At 39.7% G+C, this 19,619-nt stretch overlaps 1 protein-coding gene and 1 non-coding gene across 4 annotated transcripts; both read right to left on the reverse strand.

Moving 5' to 3' along the window:
* Window positions 1-8: 8 nt before the first annotated feature.
* TRNAK-UUU (transfer RNA lysine (anticodon UUU)) lies at window positions 9-80 on the reverse strand. Its single transcript has one exon. It is a non-coding gene; the product is annotated as a tRNA-Lys (tRNA).
* A 627-nt stretch (window positions 81-707) lies between these two features.
* Window positions 708-19,151, reverse strand: LOC141612439 (16 kDa phloem protein 1-like). 3 transcript variants are annotated; one of them, XM_074431215.1, is made up of 5 exons: window positions 4,358-4,516; window positions 3,098-3,163; window positions 2,657-2,795; window positions 1,801-1,936; window positions 708-1,110 (listed from the first exon to the last, which is right to left on the reverse strand). In XM_074431215.1, exons 1-5 carry the CDS (start codon window positions 4,422-4,424, stop codon window positions 1,045-1,047), a joined length of 474 nt encoding a protein of 157 aa, XP_074287316.1. In that variant the 5' UTR covers window positions 4,425-4,516; the 3' UTR covers window positions 708-1,044. The 3 variants fall into 3 exon arrangements, with proteins under 3 accessions (XP_074287316.1, XP_074287317.1, XP_074287318.1); XM_074431216.1 differs by lacking the exons at window positions 1,801-1,936; window positions 2,657-2,795; window positions 3,098-3,163; window positions 4,358-4,516 and adding exons at window positions 17,433-17,568; window positions 17,715-17,853; window positions 17,973-18,038; window positions 18,937-19,110 and having other exon boundaries at window positions 881-1,110; XM_074431217.1 differs by lacking the exons at window positions 708-1,110; window positions 1,801-1,936; window positions 2,657-2,795; window positions 3,098-3,163; window positions 4,358-4,516 and adding exons at window positions 16,885-17,322; window positions 17,433-17,568; window positions 17,715-17,853; window positions 17,973-18,038; window positions 18,937-19,151.
* Between the last annotated feature and the right edge of the window lie 468 nt (window positions 19,152-19,619).

A 19,619-nucleotide genomic window follows, 5' to 3' on the forward strand; every position in this document is an offset into this window, starting at 1 on the left:
AAAATTATCGCCGTCTGTGGGGATCGAACCCACGACCACGTGGTTAAAAGCCACGCGCTCTACCACTGAGCTAAGACGGCTGTTTTGCTTAAATCAAGTTTTTTCAAATCCTATAACAATGGAGTGGGTGAGTAAAATGAAAACGTGAATATGGGTTTAAAGATGCTAACGGGATTTGAATCCAAATTATGAACACCATCTCTAATGACTTTAACAGATAAGTTAATCGACTTTTGCAATGAAAACGTGAATGTGTTGTAGCTTTATACAGACTAGTGCGAACGTATTAGGATATAAAATGATACTCCCTCCATTATTCATTATATGTCGTTTTAGGAAAAAAACACAAATATTAAGAAAGTAAATTAAATGTATTTATAACATTAATTAGGCAATAAATAAAACTATGGAAAAAGCAAAATGCTTAATTCTTTACAATACATAGTGAATTTATTTATTGCTAACCAATGAAAAAATGTTGTAAGGAATGAAATTAATGACCCATAATTAATTTGCAATTCCACTATAAAAGAGAGTGCATAGAAAATGCAAAATTACATATAAAAAGTAAATTTATCAATTACCTAAAACAACATATAAAGAATAATGGAGGGAGTATATATATTATATGTGCGCAGTAGGCGGGTCGAGTAGTCGCTATGATTCAATGTACTGATATTCACTCATACGATAATAAGATGGAATTACGCAGATAAGTTATCAATATGATAATTAAGTTTGAGTTTTAGACAAAGATATACTACATTTGAGCTTGGCAAGATTCATCAAACTGAGACATGATGAATTCACAATTTTACATCATTTCAAACAACAATACAGATTAAATCAAATAGAAATAAGACTCGAAAATAAAAAGACATGTAATAATGTACTCCTTCTCATGGCGATATTTGTCTTTCTTAGTATCACGTAGTAATAAAAATCAATCATCTACCTATTTGACCCGATTCTCTAAACAACCTACAAATGTACAAAATTTGGATGTAATTAACAATTTGATTGGTAGAGTTAATCGATATTTCATCATTCATAATTGCTGTCCTTCCATCCTCCAATATCATCATCATCATCTTCGTCATCCACCATTGCCTATTATTCATAATATAAACTGTTAATTCGAAAATAGATATCGATCAACTAACAAAAATTATCAATTCCAATAATACAAAGTAAAGTTGTCATGCTACTCATCGTCCTAACATTGTTTGAACTTCTCATTTTTGTGATCACTAATCATAGATATATACAAGATCGAATGTTAGGAGATATATGTTCAATGTACTCTAGAAGGTTCATGTAGTAACATTTATGACGTACTCTAAAACCTAGTAGTATGTACTATACATATAAACTCTATGTTGCATAATGAAGTGGACAACCAAGCATTTCCAATCAATTACAATATATGATTGGAAATTCTTGGTTGTCTATTTCTTTCTAGAGTACATTGAACATATACCTCCGGACATTACATGTTCAAAATTAAACAAGTGTTTCCTATAAGTTTAGACTTGTGCGGCCTTTAATCAATTTTATCTCAGAAAAAATAAATATACGTATATTTATTAGATATATATATTTAACCTTAGTCTTACTAATAGAAAATAATGAAACAGATTTCAACTAACTTAATAGGTAAGTTATAACTTATGAGAAGTGTATAGTATTCATGACTTGGTTTCAGACCCGTTTGCATCAAAATCACCCTTATTAACTTCTTTTACACAAAAAAAAATCGAAATAATGGGAAATGATTAAGCAAAAAGAATAAATACGAACCTCACAAGTGAATTTGACACCAATTTTAATGTCACCACAATAATTTCCATTGGCTGCATCCAATCTATACTTGGTCGTACGCATGTCATAAGATCCCTTCTCTACTCCCAAAGATAGTAGATCATCCACATGAATCCTTTATTATTTATAAAGAACATAATATGTTAATAAACATAATTTAAAGGATTAATTGCTAACTAAATAAGATTATCCCCCTTAAACTAAAAGAATAAGAAAACTAAAAATTTTCCCGCCTAAATGGTTTTAACTAGAAATTGGGCCTAACTTTATTTAGATATGTATTGGACCTGATATATGGTCTTTATGTGTCAAAGTATCTTATCAAACACCGCAACTTTTATAGTTGGGCCAAATTTATTTTATTCATTATTATCTCATTAGTCAAATATATGTATTTTAAATGTTGTAAATTTTCTATTTAAAACATATGCAGATTTTACTCATATTATTAAAATCAGTGTGTACTTTTCATTTTTTTATTCTTTAAATTTTTTACTCCGTTTAAATTGTTACTCCGTATATTCTAATAAAAATTACAAAAATAGTTATATGCTTCAAATGCGTAAAAATAAACATAAGTTTTTATAATTAAACTAACAATCTTCTTTTTTTAATCATAAACTTATTCCGAGTAAGAAAATGTAAAATTCGTTCTATTTTTATTCTTAGTTTTTTTACAAATTAACCATTGTAGATAAGTACAAATAAAAATCAAAGTTCATTTTATATATTATTATTAGCTCTAATTGTTAAGTTCTCCTAACATGACATTCTAAAATACCGTGCATTCGCACGGGCTCTATACTAGTTTAAGTATTAATTATATTAAGCTTACGTAGTTTGGCCAAGAAAATCATCGGAAGTGAAGGTGTCATGGTCCATGACCTTGAATGTTAGCTTAAAGTCCCTTCCCGAGCCTGGATATTCTACCTTGAATTTCACTTTCTCGTTCCATTTTGGGTTTCCACCTTGTCCTGCCATTTCACATTTGTATTTTAATATTCGAACTCCTGATCTTATGAATGATCGAAATATATAATTTTATGGTTTCTAAATTCTTATAGTAGAATTTACGACACAAGACCATAAATTGATTATCACTTTCAAGATAAATCGGTAATGATAACCCGTCACATATGTTCAAGTGAGATTTCTTGGTAAAAACTAATTTACATCATTTTCTAATGCGGGACTCATTCGGAGTTAAAACATCATAAGTAACATTGAGAATTGAAATCGATACAAACCGATAATTAATAAGTGCAAAAAAAATTACTTGTTGCAATAGTGGTCTTTCGCTCTTGGCCTTTGTAATAAACCAAAACATAGGGATCAATTTTATCTGTAACAAAACCATTGAAAATGTCAACTTTTCAACAATTAAAACAAAGAATTATTAATCAATAAAAATAAGGCCAATATTTTTTTTTTTTTTTTTGGTACATAAGAGGGGCGAAGCCCCGAAGAAAAAAGACGAACTAGATGCTAACTAAACGAGGTATTGCAACCCCTAGAATATCCTCGCGTAAAATAGTCCTGAGCCCATCAGGTAGCACATCGATAACTGTTGTACTTGTAGACGAGTACACCCCTGCATTAGCCAACCAGTCGGCAGCCCGGTTGCCTTCTCGGAAAATAAGGCCAATATAATGTGTGACTATTTCTTGCTAATTTCGACTCTATTTACAAGTTACAACGACGCATGTATTATTGATTTATTTCTCATATAGAGCTATCTAGGCTGTCCTATTAAAGTTTCATAGACAAATACAACTAGATCCACAAGTAGCAATAAATATAATGGAATTATCAACTCGTAGTTCCTAGCGATTGATGATCGATACAACTAGGTTTAAAAGAATCGGGTAATATTATTGTTGACGGGATTTAAATTTAAATCACGAACCTAAATACTATTTCATGGTTTGACTTGCTATATCAAATGAACCAAAAGCTGATATTCGACGAACATTTATTCTCAATTCTTTACATATTAGTGTTTTCCCTCATGATGTTTCAAGGATGGATTGAAAATTGAAATCAATAATCTGGATCTATATTTAACTTCAACTCCTGTTATTTTCTCCCTTACTGTATCCGACACTCGACACTTAAACATGGGTAAGAGACCTCATTTTAAGCCAAAATAGGCAAATGTTTCATTGAAGCCCGACACTTAGATAGACAACCATGTCGAATCCTTTTAAACTAGTGTGAGGATTGGTAGATTTGGATAGTGAAAAACTTATTATCATACAACTATGTCCAAGACTTCATCTGATTTATAGGAGCTATTCTCCTACTTATACACCTATAATTGGAACAAACATAGTCTAGTACTCTGGTTGACTTTTAAAATCTCAAAATTGCAGGGAAAAAAAACTTTAATATTGTCACATGAAATATGAAATAACACGTATAAATTTCATCCCACAAAAAGATCAAACTAAGGAACATCACTTACAACTTAAATTAAAAAATAATACTGGATAACAATATAATTGGAATGAAGAGAGTATAAAAAAGAAAAACATACGAAGAAAATCGGTGTGAGGGAGACCGTGAGCCTCGACCAACAATATTTCCAACATTCCTCGTGCCATATTTCCGACTTTTTTTTTTTTGCTAATTGTTTTGGCTACGATTTATCTTGTATTTAATTTTCTTCTAAAATGATTTCCAAGAGCTAAAGACCCTATTAGTTTGATGTTTATTATGAAAACATATATATAGGGTGATGGAGTTGGTCAGTAGTTAGTATTGAGCTTGACATATTAGAAGAAGTCATATTAATTTTCAATAATAATAGTCAACAAGACTTGGTCAATTATTAAAAGCAGCCTAGCTAAATTAATTCAATTTGAAATAAGAAACTTCATATGTTCTTCTTTATTTGTTTTAATCTTGTTTTTCCAATTTTAATAGGGAGAATTACTCCTAGTTGTTGTTTGACTTTCAGTATGTAGTAAATTAAAACACAAAATATTGCTTGTGACGGAGGGTATCCGTCACAAACTTGTGACGGATACCATATTGTCTCACAAAAAATCCATAGGGGGTGAGAGAAGGAGCACATGGGGTGGGTGCCCACCTTGTCCCCTCTACCCATTTCCACTCACAAAATAACCGTCGCAAGATCCGACCCGTCACAAGGGAGACCTACTGAATTAAAATGGCTAACCATAATATACTCCCATAATATCATTGAATAGATAGGTTTTGATAATTACTAACACTAGTATTGGTGTCCAGCTTCGCCCGGGCTACCTCTACCTACCATTAATTTTTTTTTTTTCATTAACTAAAATTACTTAAAGTTGCATAACGCATAAATTTATCATTAATATATTTTCTATAACATATCCTAAAATTACAATGAAATAAATTTTGAGACAAATTCATCCTTCCCGCTATTAATGATTTACTGCTATTAATGAAACAATAGTAATAACATTTCACTACTTGCTCGTAATCATTGTTACTTTCACTACTCCCGTCGTAATTATTGTTGCTGTCACTACTGCCGCATTAATATTGATAATTTCACTACTCCCGTCGTAATTATTGTTACTTTCACTATTGCCGCATTAATATTGATTATTTCACTACTCCTGTTGTTGTTTTTACCACTTCACTAATCTCGCTGATAATATTGTTACTTTTACTATTCAAATGATTGATTACTATCATATAACAAATATCCAATGTTACTACAATTCTTTTCTTTACTGACGAAATTACTTTTACTACTTAGTCATGCAATTTTAAGAGGATTTTATATTTATATAAATATATATTACATATATGCATTAAATCAAATCGAAAGAATTATGCAATATTATATATTATGGAATCTAACTTAAATTATTTATAACCTACTTATTATATTTTTGTATGTTAAATAATTAACATCTCTATACATCTAATAAACTATAAAGTTTAATAAAATTATTTAATATATAATTTTATGATGATAATAATTAATACCATAAGTGTGCATATTCATACTAATTAATTATTTTGTTTTAGGAAAATTGACCATCTTCTAGTCTTCTATAAATATTTAGGAAAATTACCAAACATCTTCTTTCTCTTAGTCTCCTTGAAATTGACCTTCTTAATTAATTATTTTATTTTAAGGAAATTGACCATCTTAATTAATTATTTTATTTTAAGGAAATTGACCATGATTAAGAAAATTACCAAGCTTCTATGAAATTTAATTTTAACCCAAGCTATATAATATTTGCATTGAGATCCCTTAATCGGGTCCATCACACGGTGTTATTTATTTAAAACTATATAGTATAATTAATTTGTATAACTCTCTTTAATTACGTTAAAGTCCATTGGTTTCTGGATTTAATATATAATATTGAATTTGGTGAAAATGATTTTCTCACATGGTATTAGAATTCAGCAACACATGCATGGATACCACGTGGGGGAGGGGAATTTGAGTGGTGGAGAGTAAATATTTATCTTTAGATGGTGGTGTCTAGTAAAGGGGTTAAAAGATGGGGAAAGGAGGTTGACGAAAAAGGTACTGTGGTGGGGTAGGGTGGAGTCACCAACGAAAAGCCGGAGTAAGGGGGTGATGTATGTGGGCAGGGCAAAGCTGCCGGCAAAAAGCCAAGGGTGGGGTGCCGAGAAGGGTGGTGGTGGTCAGATGGATGTTGGTGGTGAGTAGAGAGTGAAGAAGGTGTTGAAATACAAAAACTCTTTACAAACTCATGAACATATTTGGTCTAACTTGTTGAAAATGAGTTTTTGTTTTTCAAGTTTAATTTTCTAAAAGTGTGTTTCAAAAGCAGAAACATCAAATTGTTGCTTCTATTTTTATGGGCAAAAAGATGATTTTTCGACTTTTGAGAAATTTCTTTTTATAAAGATGTGTTCGGCCAAAAGTATTTTTAAGTTGAAAAGCACTTTTAAAAGTCGGGCCAAACACACAGGCCGTGTTTGGTAAACAATAGATTGATTTCAGCATAAGCAGATTGCAAAAGCAGATTATAAATGACAGATTTTATCAGAAGATTTGACTAGCATATTATAATTAGCAGAATTAATGTGAGTGTTTGGTAATTGGCAGATTACGATTAGTAGATTGTTAGTTTTCTTTGTAAAATGGAGAAAAATTTCCTATTTTACAATATGCTAACCAATATCTTTGGGGTAAGCAAAGATATTGTAAAACAAAGATATTGACCCCAAATATGTTGTTTCAATATGCTATTTACCAAACACTAAAATTAGCATATTGATTGGTCAAACATGCTAAAACCCTTAAATATGCCAAAAATTGGCCAATATGTCGTTTACCAAACAGCGCCACACTATATTTTTTTCAGCAACTCTCCTATAATACCGTCCTATAGTATAAGACTGATCTAATAGGAGAAAAGCCCAAACAAAAACATTGATATATTAAGTTTTTGATTTTATTTTGATAACTTTATACTTTATAAGGAAAACTAACATATTTAAATTTGTAAGTTGTTAATGATGGAGCATATTCTGCACGGCTCGGTATACTGTTTCGCCGACCTAAGGGACGCCTTCGTAGCCCAGTACTCTTGCAACAAAAGAAGGGCCGTGGAGACATCGGACCTCCTAACTATCAAACAGGAGGAAGGCGAGTCTCTACGAAGCTATGTGAAGAGGTTCGACGGCAAGGTTCAGCAGATTCGGGAGATTAATCCCGAACTAGCGGCCTTCGCACTGATGAAAGGCCTCCCGAGGGGAGACTTAAAAGATGAGGTCATCAAGTACGGGGGTTTGGGCCTAGACGCCGCTAGGAAGATGACCGACCAGGCCATCAAGGTGGAAGACTATCACAAGACCTGGGTAGGCCCCAGCGAGGTCGAGCCCTCAGAAAAGAAGAGCCGCCGGGATGACAACCCGGATGAAAGACGTCGTGACAATAACGGGTCACGGTCCGATGAGAGACGCCGTGACAATAATAGGTCACGGTCTGAGAGATCCGCCAGGAAACAGGACTCGACGAGCGCCGGGGGGAGTTCGGGAACGTTTTACCAAAGGCATTACCATGATAAAACCCCTCTGGTCGTATCGGCCGCCGAGGTCTTCACCCTGAGCAAAAAAGAGGGCCAGACATGGGAAAGGCCCCCCAAGCCAAAGGGGGACGGTGACACGAGCCGATCGTGAGTACCACGGCCACACCGGTCACCTCACTGACAACTGCCGGCATCTGAAGAATGCCATTGAAGAGCTGATCCGTAAGGGTAGCCTCGGCAAGTATGTTGCCAAAGGCCAAAAAACTGACGCCAGCGGTTCAGATAAGAAATCCGTCTTTCAACGGATAGGAGTGATCCATGTAGTCATCGGGGGCAACGAGAATGGTGGGTCAGCTCATGGGCACAAGCGGCACCTGAACGAGCTGTATCAGGCCATCAACTTTGTGCCCAACACATCGATCCCCGCTTCCAACATTCCCGATATGACTATTTGAAGGAAGGACTACGAGGGAGTCATCGCCCCTCACAGCGACTCACTTGTAGTCAACTTGGACATATCCAACCACCTGGTGAAGAGGTGTCTGATTGACACAGGCGCCTACACGAACATCATGTTCAGGGAGTGCTTCCACAGCCTCGGCCTGAAAATCAAGGACTTGAGCCCCTGCACCCACCCACTGTACAGCTTCTCCGGGGCTGGCCTGGTACCCCTGGGTTCAATCAGACTGCCGGTAACGCTCGGCGAGGGGAATGCGGCTAAGAATGTCCTAGCTGAGTTCGTAGTCATTGACGGCTCGTCCGCCTACAACGTTCTCATAGGCCGAGTCACTCTGAGCGAGGCCGACACAGTGATGTCCATCTGGGCCCTGACACTAATGTATGTCTCGAACCGGGGGGAAGCGCATAAGCTCATCTCCAAGGACGAGAAGGACGAGGTGGTCAACGTCCAGATATCTGCCAGAGGATGCAACATGCAATCCCTCAAAGTGGCAAAACAGACAGAGAGGGGGAAAAGCCCATCCTTACAACAGGAGGGCGACCTCATGGATGCAACTGACGGCTGACAGGTAAGGAGCGCCTCTAATAAGGCATTAGGAAACTGGTAGACCTTGTATAGCGGCAGAGGTGTCCAAAACAGCTGTGGGCACCCCGACGCATGTTTTCGTATAATGTAAAATCGACCAAGTCTTCCATCAAAATGTTCATTTTCCCCATAGTCATTTGCAGGAAGAAGACGCCGGCTCACACTGTCATACCGACAAGAGCGGCAGTCTCTACCAAGAAGCCGACGCCGGCTCACACTGTCATACCGACAAGAGCGGCAGTCGTTATGAAGAAGCAGACGCCGGCTCATACTGTCATACCGACAAGAGCGGCAGTCGTTATGAAGAAGCAGACGCCGGCTCATACTGTCATACCGACAAGAGCGGCAGTCTCTACCAAGAAGCCGACGCCGGCTCACACTGTCATACCGACAAGAGCGGCAGTCGTTATGAAGAAGCAGACGCCGGCTCATACTGTCATACCGACAAGAGCGGCAGTCGTTATGAAGAAGCAGACGCCGGCTCATACTGTCATACCGACAAGAGCGGCAGTCGTTATGAAGAAGCGTACGCGCTCATACCGTCATACCGACAAGAGCGGATCTCTACCAAGAAGCCGACGCGGCTCACACCGTCATACCGACAAGAGCGGCGGTCGTTATGAAGAAGCGTACGCGGCTCATACCGTCATACCGACAAGAGCGGCAGATCGTTATGAAGAAGCGTACGCCGACTCATATCGTCATACCGACAAGAGTGGCGATCTCCATCAAGAAATATAGCGCCGTCGCAGTCACCCCAAGTAGTAGACGCTTCGGCAGTCACTCCAAGTGGTAGACGCCACGTAACACGCTATCAAGAAACCGACGCCGGCTCATACTGTCATACCGACAAGAGCGGCAGTCTCCATCAAGAAATATAGCGTCGTCGCAGTCACCCCAAGTAGTAGACGCTTCGGCAGTCACTCCAAGTGGTAGACGCCACGTAACACGCTATCAAGAAGCAGACGCCGGCTCATACTGTCATACCGACAAGAGCGGCAGTCTCCATCAAGAAATATAGCGCCGTCGCAGTCACCCCAAGTAGTAGACGCTTCGGCAGTCACTCCAAGTGGTAGACGCCACGTAACACGCTATCAAGAAACCGACGCCGGCTCACACTGTCATAACCGACAAGAGCGGCAATCATCCTCAGGAAGCAGACACCGTGACAGTCACGGCTAGCGCAGTTTATTCTCGCAAAAGCAATCAAAATGCCTTAGAAGCATTCGACACAGTTGAGGTACGCACTCTAAACTGCCTCGGCCAAGCCGAGGCGGAAACAAAAAGAGACGCTCAATTAATAACGTAAGAAGGCAACTCAGACGAAGACGAGAAAAGACCTCGGCCAAGCCAGAGGCAAAGTGAAAACGCTAAAAACAGTTGAGACGCTCAACTATTAGCGGAGGAGTAAGAAATGAGATAAAGACCTCGGCCAGGCCGAAGGCAAAAGAAACGAACTCTTATTAAAAATGATAAACAGGTTACAGGTGAAGAGAATACAGACGACGGCCGTCCCCATAGGGATAAGCCAAAACACAACCTACCAAAGTTATACAAAATACAAGGAAAGAAAAGCAAAAATTACAAATGTCATTTGGAGCGACAAAAGATGGCAGGAAGGAAGGGCTTAATAATTGGCTCCCGAACAGCTGAAGCTATCCGAGACGCCGGGTGAGCCTGGTGACAACCGCCCGTCTCCCTATGCCTGTTATTCTTTGCCATCAAGAACGGTAGCCGCATCTTCTTCGATGGGCAACCCAAGCGATCTTCAAAGAGCCTCGGCTTCAACGGCCTCGGCCTTAGCCTCGGCGGAAGATCACCGCCCTCATTCTCTCGGCTTCCTCCTTGGCCGCCTTAGCCTTCTCAGCAAGAGCTGCTTTCTCCGCGGCCGCCTCTTTCTCTATCCTCACCCTCACCGCCTCCTTGGCCTTCTCCGCCACGGCCTTCTCCTTAGCTTCGAGCTTGTCGTCAAGCAGCTCGTCAAATTTGCCCCACGGAAAGGAACCGTCAAGAGGGAAAAGCTCCCCAATCACCTCCCTGGCAGCTTCTTCGGCCAGATCCCGGAATTCGGCGCACATTTTAGGGAGCATGACGGTTTGGAGCATCTCAATGTCCTCCTCCTTTTGCCTGATGATGGCCTCTTTGCTCCGAACCACCTCCCCCTGGGCCTTAAACAGTCCCTCGGATTCGTTCCTCGCTTTGGAGGTAGAGGTCGGCCGTGCCTCCGAACAAGGTTATACTTCTCCAGCAGCTTCGCAGCTTCCGCCGCCGCAGCTTCGGCCTTGGCTCTCTCAGCAAGGACCTCCTTCTCAGCGTCCTCCCTGAGTTTTCTCTCAGCCAAGAGCGCCTTCTCGGCGTCTCCCCTAAGCTTCTGCTCATTGAGGAAATCTAGCTTCGCCGACACGGCCACCTGCTTGATGGCATTACGCTCAAAAACAGATTGAGCCACGGCTTTCTCCTGCTCTATGATACGAGCACCGGTCAGCTCGTTCCACCTCGCCAGCTCCTTGATCAGCTTCGTGCCTTCCTCTATAAGCTGGGAGACGGAAGCCTTCTGGGATGAAGAGACGGTGGTGACGTTTTGATCACCGACTGCGCATTTGGGAAAAGGAAGCCTTCCGGGATGAAGAGACGATGGTGACGTTTTGATCACCACTGCGGTGGGAAAGGAAGCCTTCGGGATGAAGAGACAATGGTGACGTTTTGATCACCCCGCACGGGGTTCTCCTCCACTACGCCTTTCGCCCAATAAGAGCAATGGCCGACAGCGGTGGGCTGGTCTGCAAAAATTTAATGAAAGCATCAGTGCCAACACGTATTGACATACCAGAGAGCCTGTCATCAGAAGCACCTAACGAACCGACTAAATCTGAGCCATAGGATAGATCCGTGCCATGCTTGGCCTTCTTGGCCGGAGGACGCATTTCCTTGCCAGCGGTAGAGGCTGTCTCCTTCCTCTTACGGACAAGGGGAGATTCTTCCGCGTCAGAGTCCCCCCCATCAGTAATATCAACGATCTCCACCGTCTCCTTCTTAGGGGGGAGGATGGGAGGTGGAACCGGTGTCGACGCTGTCACCGCCAAAGACTTTGTTTTCCGCGTCCGGCGCGCCATGCTGCTAACAACCTTCGCCTGGGCCTCCTCCATGTTCAAGCCCTCCAGCTGTCGTTCCATGAGATCATTCGGCGACGTCCTGCGGTCATGGGCTAGAGCCTTGGGATGCAAGTTAGCAACAGTTTTATCTTTGTGCAGCCCCATTCTCCGGAGGATATCCTCTCGACAGTCGGTCCAAAGTGGTCTCAAAAAGAAACAAAGCAAGAGTTAAGTAAAAGAAATAAATCGAAATTCGAGAAACACGAACATTGAGAACGGTGATGGGCCTCACACCGACCCCACTCACCCTGTGCTAGGGCCGGTATGAGGCCGACATGGCAAAGCGGCTCATCCTGAAGAATGATCTGCGTTGGGGGGATCCATCTTTTCGGCAGCCCACTCTTGTCCACCTCAAAAGCCTCATCGCCGCCTTCTCATCCTCCTTAAGAGGGACCTTGCGGCATCCATTTTAAGCTTCTTCCGGGTGACCCATCCGTCATGCTCCGCCTTAGTCTCACACCGCAAATTAACTCGGTCTTTGGAAGGAGCGGGCGGCGGATAGTCATCCAAGCACCCTAACGTACACCCACCGACCTTGCCAGTCCTTGCAAGAAGAAAGTTTGTCAACAGAGACATAACCCTGCTCCATTTGCACACTGTACCATCCGACGCGGCCAGAGATTGATGGTTTGAAATGATGAAGCCGGCGGAATAAATTCACCGTTGGGGCCTCTCCCTTGAAGAGACAGAGCCAGACAAAGCCGATTATGGCCCTCATAGCCAACGGGTGCAGTTGGGCAACGGCAACGTTCATGGCTCTAATGATGGCCATAACGTACCCATTCAGCGGAAACCGGAGCCCGTACTCCAAATGCCGCATGTATACGCCGGTGTAGCCCGGTGGAGGGCAACAGACGGCCTGACCCTCCTCAGGGATAACAATTTTGTATCCCCTACCAAAGAAAAAATGGCCTTCGAAAAGTGTCTCGCCGGAACAACTGGCGAGCTTATGGGTCCAAGCACGGTCGAGACGGACCTTACAGGCGTCGCCGTGATCCATAACGTACTGCCTCCCCTCATTAGGACGAGCCCTTTCCGCATCATCACCGAAATCATCACCGAAATCATCACCGAAATCACCATCATCATCATCATCCTCCCATTCCTCCAGAATTTGAGGATCAACTTCAGGAGAAGGAGACCTAGGGCCCCCCGACGCAGGTTCACTAGGTCCAGCATCAGCAGAAGACATGTTCACAACAATTACTAACAAAGTAAAAGAAAATTTGTTTGTTTACCTTGAAGAAAAACACTCGCCGGATCAGAGACTCTGAAGATTAGAAGAAAAGAAAGCCCTTGAAAGTTTAGAGAGATGAAGATTTTTGAGAAAATTTGAGAAAATGAAATTGGTGGCCAAAATCACGGAATAACTGCCCTATTTATAGGGAAAAGCCAATGAAGAAGGACCAATCAGGGCACAGCCCATGAACGTCAGCCAATCAGCAAACAGACACGTGTCAGACATGCAACCACGGAATGTCAATCGTTGCAACAGTTGAACGTCAATCAATGCAACAGTGACCAAGCGTCTTCAACACGCCCATTCACATCTCTTCGCCTATTCATCTTCCTCAACAAATTCCTAGGTATCTGCTCTCCGCCGGCCACATGATCAACCAAGCTAGGAAGCACCGGCCGGGGGCAATCAAAAACAACCGGCACTCTCAACCCTGGTCTCGGCCAGCGTCATTTTCTTTTCCACATCGGATGCCCTTTACACATCCATGTGAAGGGGGGATATGGTACGGCCTAATAAGAACCAGGCCGCAGTAGAAGAAGCCGACACAGTAGAAGAAGCTGATGCAGAAAAATTTTCTGAAATCACTTGTGCAGAATATACGCTCAACATACATCGGAGCCCATACCACGGCATAGACTACGCTGGGGCAAATTGATGGGGCATATTCTGCACCGCTGACCAAGTCAACATATTGAGCAAAGTCAAAGATATCCACAGCAAAGTCAACGACTTAGACAGTCCTAATCGATGCAATCCATCTACTGTCACACTGGGTCTCTACCTGGCACCTATCCAGCCGGGACACATATCCGCGTACTCATATCCAAGACCCCTCGGCCGGCCTGCCATAGGTCCATCGGCCGAGGGTAGAACTGTCTTTCCACCTGCTAGCCACTTGGCCACTTGGCCACTACGTGACAAAAGGTGAAAGTCTATAAATACTCCTCAACCTTCATTGAGGAAAAGATCCACATTTTAACCTAATAATCACTATTCATCTGGTAATATCTTCCTTATCTCTCTACAATACGCATTTAGCCAAGTAACAACAACTTATCCCTCTAAGTTAACTGACTTGAGCGTCGGAGTGAGTACGCTCGGCCAAAGCCGAGCCCTCAGTTTGTTCATCGTTTCAGGAGACTGCAAGGAGGATTCAAGCAAAGACATCATTCTACGAGCCACGAGTGGGAACAAATATCTGCTCTGGAATTACACCCTGAACAGTTAATTTAAGATATTAGGTTATTAAAATAAAAGTAGTATTTCATATTTTTATTAAGTAATTTTGTTGCAATGGGGTTAGTCTTAGCTAAGTATTGGTCTTATAGAACAATTTGTGTGTTTTTTTAGATTTATAAAACAATGTGTACATAATATAAATCATATTCACGAATGTATGATTAAACAATTTAAAGTGGTGAAGTTTGTCTTTATTTTATTTTGGAGAGCAATTCATTTGCAGTTCATCATATTTTGTACTCCCTTCATTTTTTTGTTTCTTTCTCATTTGTCTAATATATGTGAGGAGTATTTTAATGAAATGGGAAGAAAACAGAAAAATGGAGGGAGTATAATTTTATAAACTACATATGTTTTTCAAAGTCGTAATTTTATAAACTACATATGCTAATTATTTTTTAGGATAAGTCGTAAATTTAAGAGCTCAAAAAGCCCATTTACGCCCAAAAACCCAATTAACCCATAAGGGCCAGGTTTGGGCTTCATAAATAAGTCTACGCATTTGGACCAACGCAGCCCATACAAATGGCTCGTTTTGTTAGAAAGGCACGGTCCGGGAGTAACACCTCCTTCTTTCTCGAACAAGATAATCGGAAAGTGTCACCATCTCGGGGTTTCCCATAGCAGTGATTAGGAACTACAATTAAGTAAAATTTTATATAAATGACATGTTTGGTGAATTACATGACAAGTAAACGGATGAATGATGCAAGTCTAATGCTACTACAACCTTTCTAATGCAATCTATGTCGACTAGCTTATGATGACTCGGTGATCCTCAAGCTCGTGACTCAACCCATCTCCCGCCAGCTACCAAACCAAACCTGTACTCAAATTGCTCCCCAAATGATCGGAAATATCATATGGATCAACACCGGCCACACCGGAAATAGATGACGATTACACACAACCAACACACGTCAGTTTCAATAATATAAATACTTAAGATACGACACATGTATATGAATATGCGACACACCAATGAAATACACACGACACAATCCACCACAACTCTGCAACCACCTCACCGGTACCAGGGACACACACACGGTACCAACAACCCGGTGATGGCACCGCAGCACCGCCCACCAAACAGCCGGACCGCAAGTCCGTAAAACTGGTACATACTCGGGAGTCGGGGCACATCCGTAGTACCAAGCCCGTGCGCTAACCAAACCCTTGCCAGGCGTTGTGACGAAACACGAGCCCCTCCATACTCAATTCATTAACGTGCACATCCCTCTTGGAGTGGGAAGCTCGAAGAGGCGATCCAAGTGTAAGACGGTCTTCCGACCCGTCTTATGTCTCCTCAACAATCATATATCACTACCACAACTCCATCACAATCTCCAACATCCATCACAATCACATATATCTCAATATGCAACACAATATGCCAACATGATATTTTCACGTGTACAATGATTATCAAACATACTTCTTTCTCATATGAAATAGATGCCAATTAAGCCATGTACTCATGTACACCAATAACCATAACACTACCTCAAGATGAAATCTCCACTTGACATGTTACAATGCAACTCTAATGATATCATGAAACCAACATTAACAATTCATTATCATGCCACAATGAAATTTCAACACTACTATGAGACTAACAACAATTCCCACAATAATCATGTTATAATGCAACGACCACACAATAATGATACATGTAAACACTCATACTTATTGAAATTGAGTAGGGAAACCTGCCTTTCAGCAATCCTCCAATTATCACAAACAAGCACACTAATCCTCCTCTAGGAAGCCACATCAAATGTAAAGAAATGAAAAGGTTGAAGCTTGAACACCAAATCGTCAAGATAAGGTAAGATTTCCAAAGGATAAGGTTGTTGAGATGTTTTGAGAGGATTTGAAAGGCAAAGAGGAAGTTTGGAGATGTTTAGGGTTGAGAAATGAAGAGGAAATCTGAAAATGAAGCTTATATACTATGGCCCAACACATGGAGCCCACCTCGCCAAAACTGTCCCTCAGCCCATACACTCGATCGACTGCACCAGCCACTCGGCCGAGTGGTTCACAACCAAGAGCTGGGTTAATGCCCAGAGGGCACTCGGGCCACTCACTCGATCGAGTGAGTGTCACTCGATCGAATATTCTGCTGTACTCAGCTCAGTGCATAGCTAAGAAAGTCAGGGTATTACACAAGTCTCGCACTAGCCCGGCCCGTGATCACCTCTACTCAATTCCTAAAAACTCATACGCAACACTCATAGACAAATACTGATTTTTTTTCCTAAATTTCTGTTTTTTTATTATCACGTCGGACTACCACACAACCGTCTCATGACAAAGCAGCCATGAAAGATAGAGCTGAATATAAGCAAGGTTTTAAGTGTAAAATTTATTTCGACGAATACTATGTTTCTTGACAATGCGATAATTTCATAAGTGTAGACAAGTGATCAATTTGATAACTAAATTTGAGAGTGAAATAAAGATTTACATTTTAGTTGGACAAGCTTCATCAAATTGAGACATGAATTCACATCATTTCAAACAACTATACAACTTAAATAAAATTAAATGAAATTAAACAAAACTCGAAAATAAAAGACATGTAAGGGCGGCAATACTTTGCTTCCTTAATACGGAGACATAGTAAAAAAAAATATCAATCATCTAACTATTCGATATACACAATTCTCTACACAACCTACAAATGTACAATATTTGAATGTAATTAACAATTTGACAGGTAGAGTGAATCGATATTCATCATTCATAAACGCTATCCTTCCATCCTCCAATATCATCATCATCTTCATCGTTCATCATTGCCTATTCATAATAAAAGTTGTCATTAATTCCAAAATAAATATTGATGATCAACTAATTAATATCAATTATATCAGTGGTTCTTACTGGACCCAGACCAAATAAATACGTACCTCGCAAGTGAATTTGACACCAATTTTAATGTCACCACAATAATTTCCATTAGCTGCATCCAATCTATACTTGGTCGTACGCATGTCATAAGACCCCTTCTCTACTCCCAAGGATAGTAGATCATCCACATGAATCCTTTATTTTACAAGAATATAATATGTTAAAACATAATTTAAAGGATTAATTGCTAATTAAATACTCCCTTCATCTTAGTCAATAATTTACATTTGTTTTCTTTCACTCCTTACAAAATAAAAAAAATGTAAACAAATAAAGCTTACGTAGTTTGGCCAAGGAAATCATCGGAAGTGAAAGTGTCATGGTCCATGACCTTGAATGTTAGCTTATAGTCCCTTCCCGAGCCGGGATATTCTGCCCTAAATTTCAATTTCTTGTTCCACCTCGGGTTTCCGCCTTGTCCTGCCATTTCACATCTATATTTTATTAATTTTAATATTCGGGCTTCCCTTAGAGTGTATAAATAATCGAAAATATATAATTTTAAGGTTTTTTTAGAGTGAAGCTTTACACAAAATTACCTGTTGCAATTGTGGTTTTTCGCTCTTGGCCTTTGTAGTAAACCAAAACATAAGGATCAATTTTATCTGTGACAGAAAAAAAAATGAATGTCGATAAAAATTAAGGCGAAGATGCGACTTTCTTGTTAATTTTGACTGTATTTACAAGTTACAACTACACAAATATTAACGAGTGAGAGACGGTCACTCAGAAGACTTATTGTTTTTAATATTAAAGCGAGGCTGTAGTATGAAGGACAGATACAAGTAGGCTCGAAAGTTGCAAAAACACAAATTCTCACAAAAAACCCATTAGGGTGAGAGAAGGAGCACATGGGATGGGTGCCCACCTTGTCCCCTCTACCCATTTTCACTCACAAAATACCCGTCGCAAGATCCGACCCGTCACAAGGGAGACCTGCTGTTGCAAAAATTATATGGAGAAATAATGAATACTTGAATTTCATAGCTCTTGGTGGTACTTAATTTTCATCATTGAAGATAGCCATAAGAGTAGGGTAATATTGACATTGACGAGTTTTAAACACTAGTTGGTCTCCCTTAAACGGGTCATTTTGGTCTGAAATAATAAGATGGGATTTTAACACCATTTTACAGCCAAATGTGACACTTTCGGAAAACAAGTTACCATAAGATGTAACACTAGATGGACCAATGTGGTTACATTTGATCATAATATGTTCACAAAATCCCGTGTTTTTGAAAAGACGAAAATGGTTCTTCTGAACCAAAAATTTGTGTTTAAACACATATTGTGAGAATATACATGGGTATCTTATAATTTCGACTACCAAGTTAGCTGACTCTTGAGTCTTGAAATTGCTTGTGAGTGTATCTATACTCTTATTACAAACCAAGAAAAATATCAACTAAAAACATCATCTAAATTTTAAAACACAAAACAAAGAAATAAAACGGAATAAATAAATCGATAATAATAAATAAATAAATAAACAAAACTTACGAAGAAAATCAGCGTGAGGAAGACCATGAGCCTCGACCAACAATATCTCAAGTACACCGTGTGCCATATTTCCCACTTTTTTTTGGTAATTAATTTGAAATACAAATGATTTTGTATTTAATTTTCTTATTTTTTGGTGATTAATTTGAAAATACAAATTATTTTGTATTTGATTTTCTTATGAGATTAATTTCCAAGAACTTAAGAACTCTATTAATTTGATCTTTAAATTACGAGGATGTATATATAGTGTAATGTAGTAGGTCAATTGTCAATATGTATTGAGCTTGACAGAGAAGAAGAAGTCAAATTAATTCAATATAGTCAACAAGACTTGGTCAAACGCAGCCTAGCTAAATTAATTCAATTTGAGATAAGAAACTTCATGTGTTCTTGCTTGATTTGTTTTATCCCGATTTGGGTCTCTCCATTATTTTTCCTTTCCATTACCTCTTAACGGTCTAAATATTATCACGAAACGATCTAATGATCACAACATTATGTAATGGATGGTGAATTGGTGATGTGTTGGAGAAATAATATATTAAATGAACCTATTAGAGGTAATGAACCATCTATTATTTTTGAGATAATGGAGATGATCCTAACCCGTTTTAACCTTGTTGTATGGTAATGTGGCATTCTAATCATGAATTTCATTATGGAACTTTTATAATTGTGTC

The sequence above is a fragment of the Silene latifolia genome, chromosome 11 (assembly GCF_048544455.1).
Source record: "Silene latifolia isolate original U9 population chromosome 11, ASM4854445v1, whole genome shotgun sequence".
NCBI lineage: Eukaryota > Viridiplantae > Streptophyta > Magnoliopsida > Caryophyllales > Caryophyllaceae > Silene > Silene latifolia.

Coding starts and splice junctions, on each gene's coding strand:
- LOC141612439 (XM_074431215.1), bottom strand. CDS start 4,424: ATGGCACGAGGAATGTTGGAAATATTGTTGGTCGAGGCTCACGGTCTC. Junction 3,164..4,357: donor CCCTCACACCGATTTTCTTC/GTATGTTTTTCT, acceptor GTTTTGTTACAG/ATAAAATTGATCCCTATGTT. Junction 1,937..2,656: donor GATTTTCTTGGCCAAACTAC/GTAAGCTTAATA, acceptor TAAATAATAAAG/GATTCATGTGGATGATCTAC.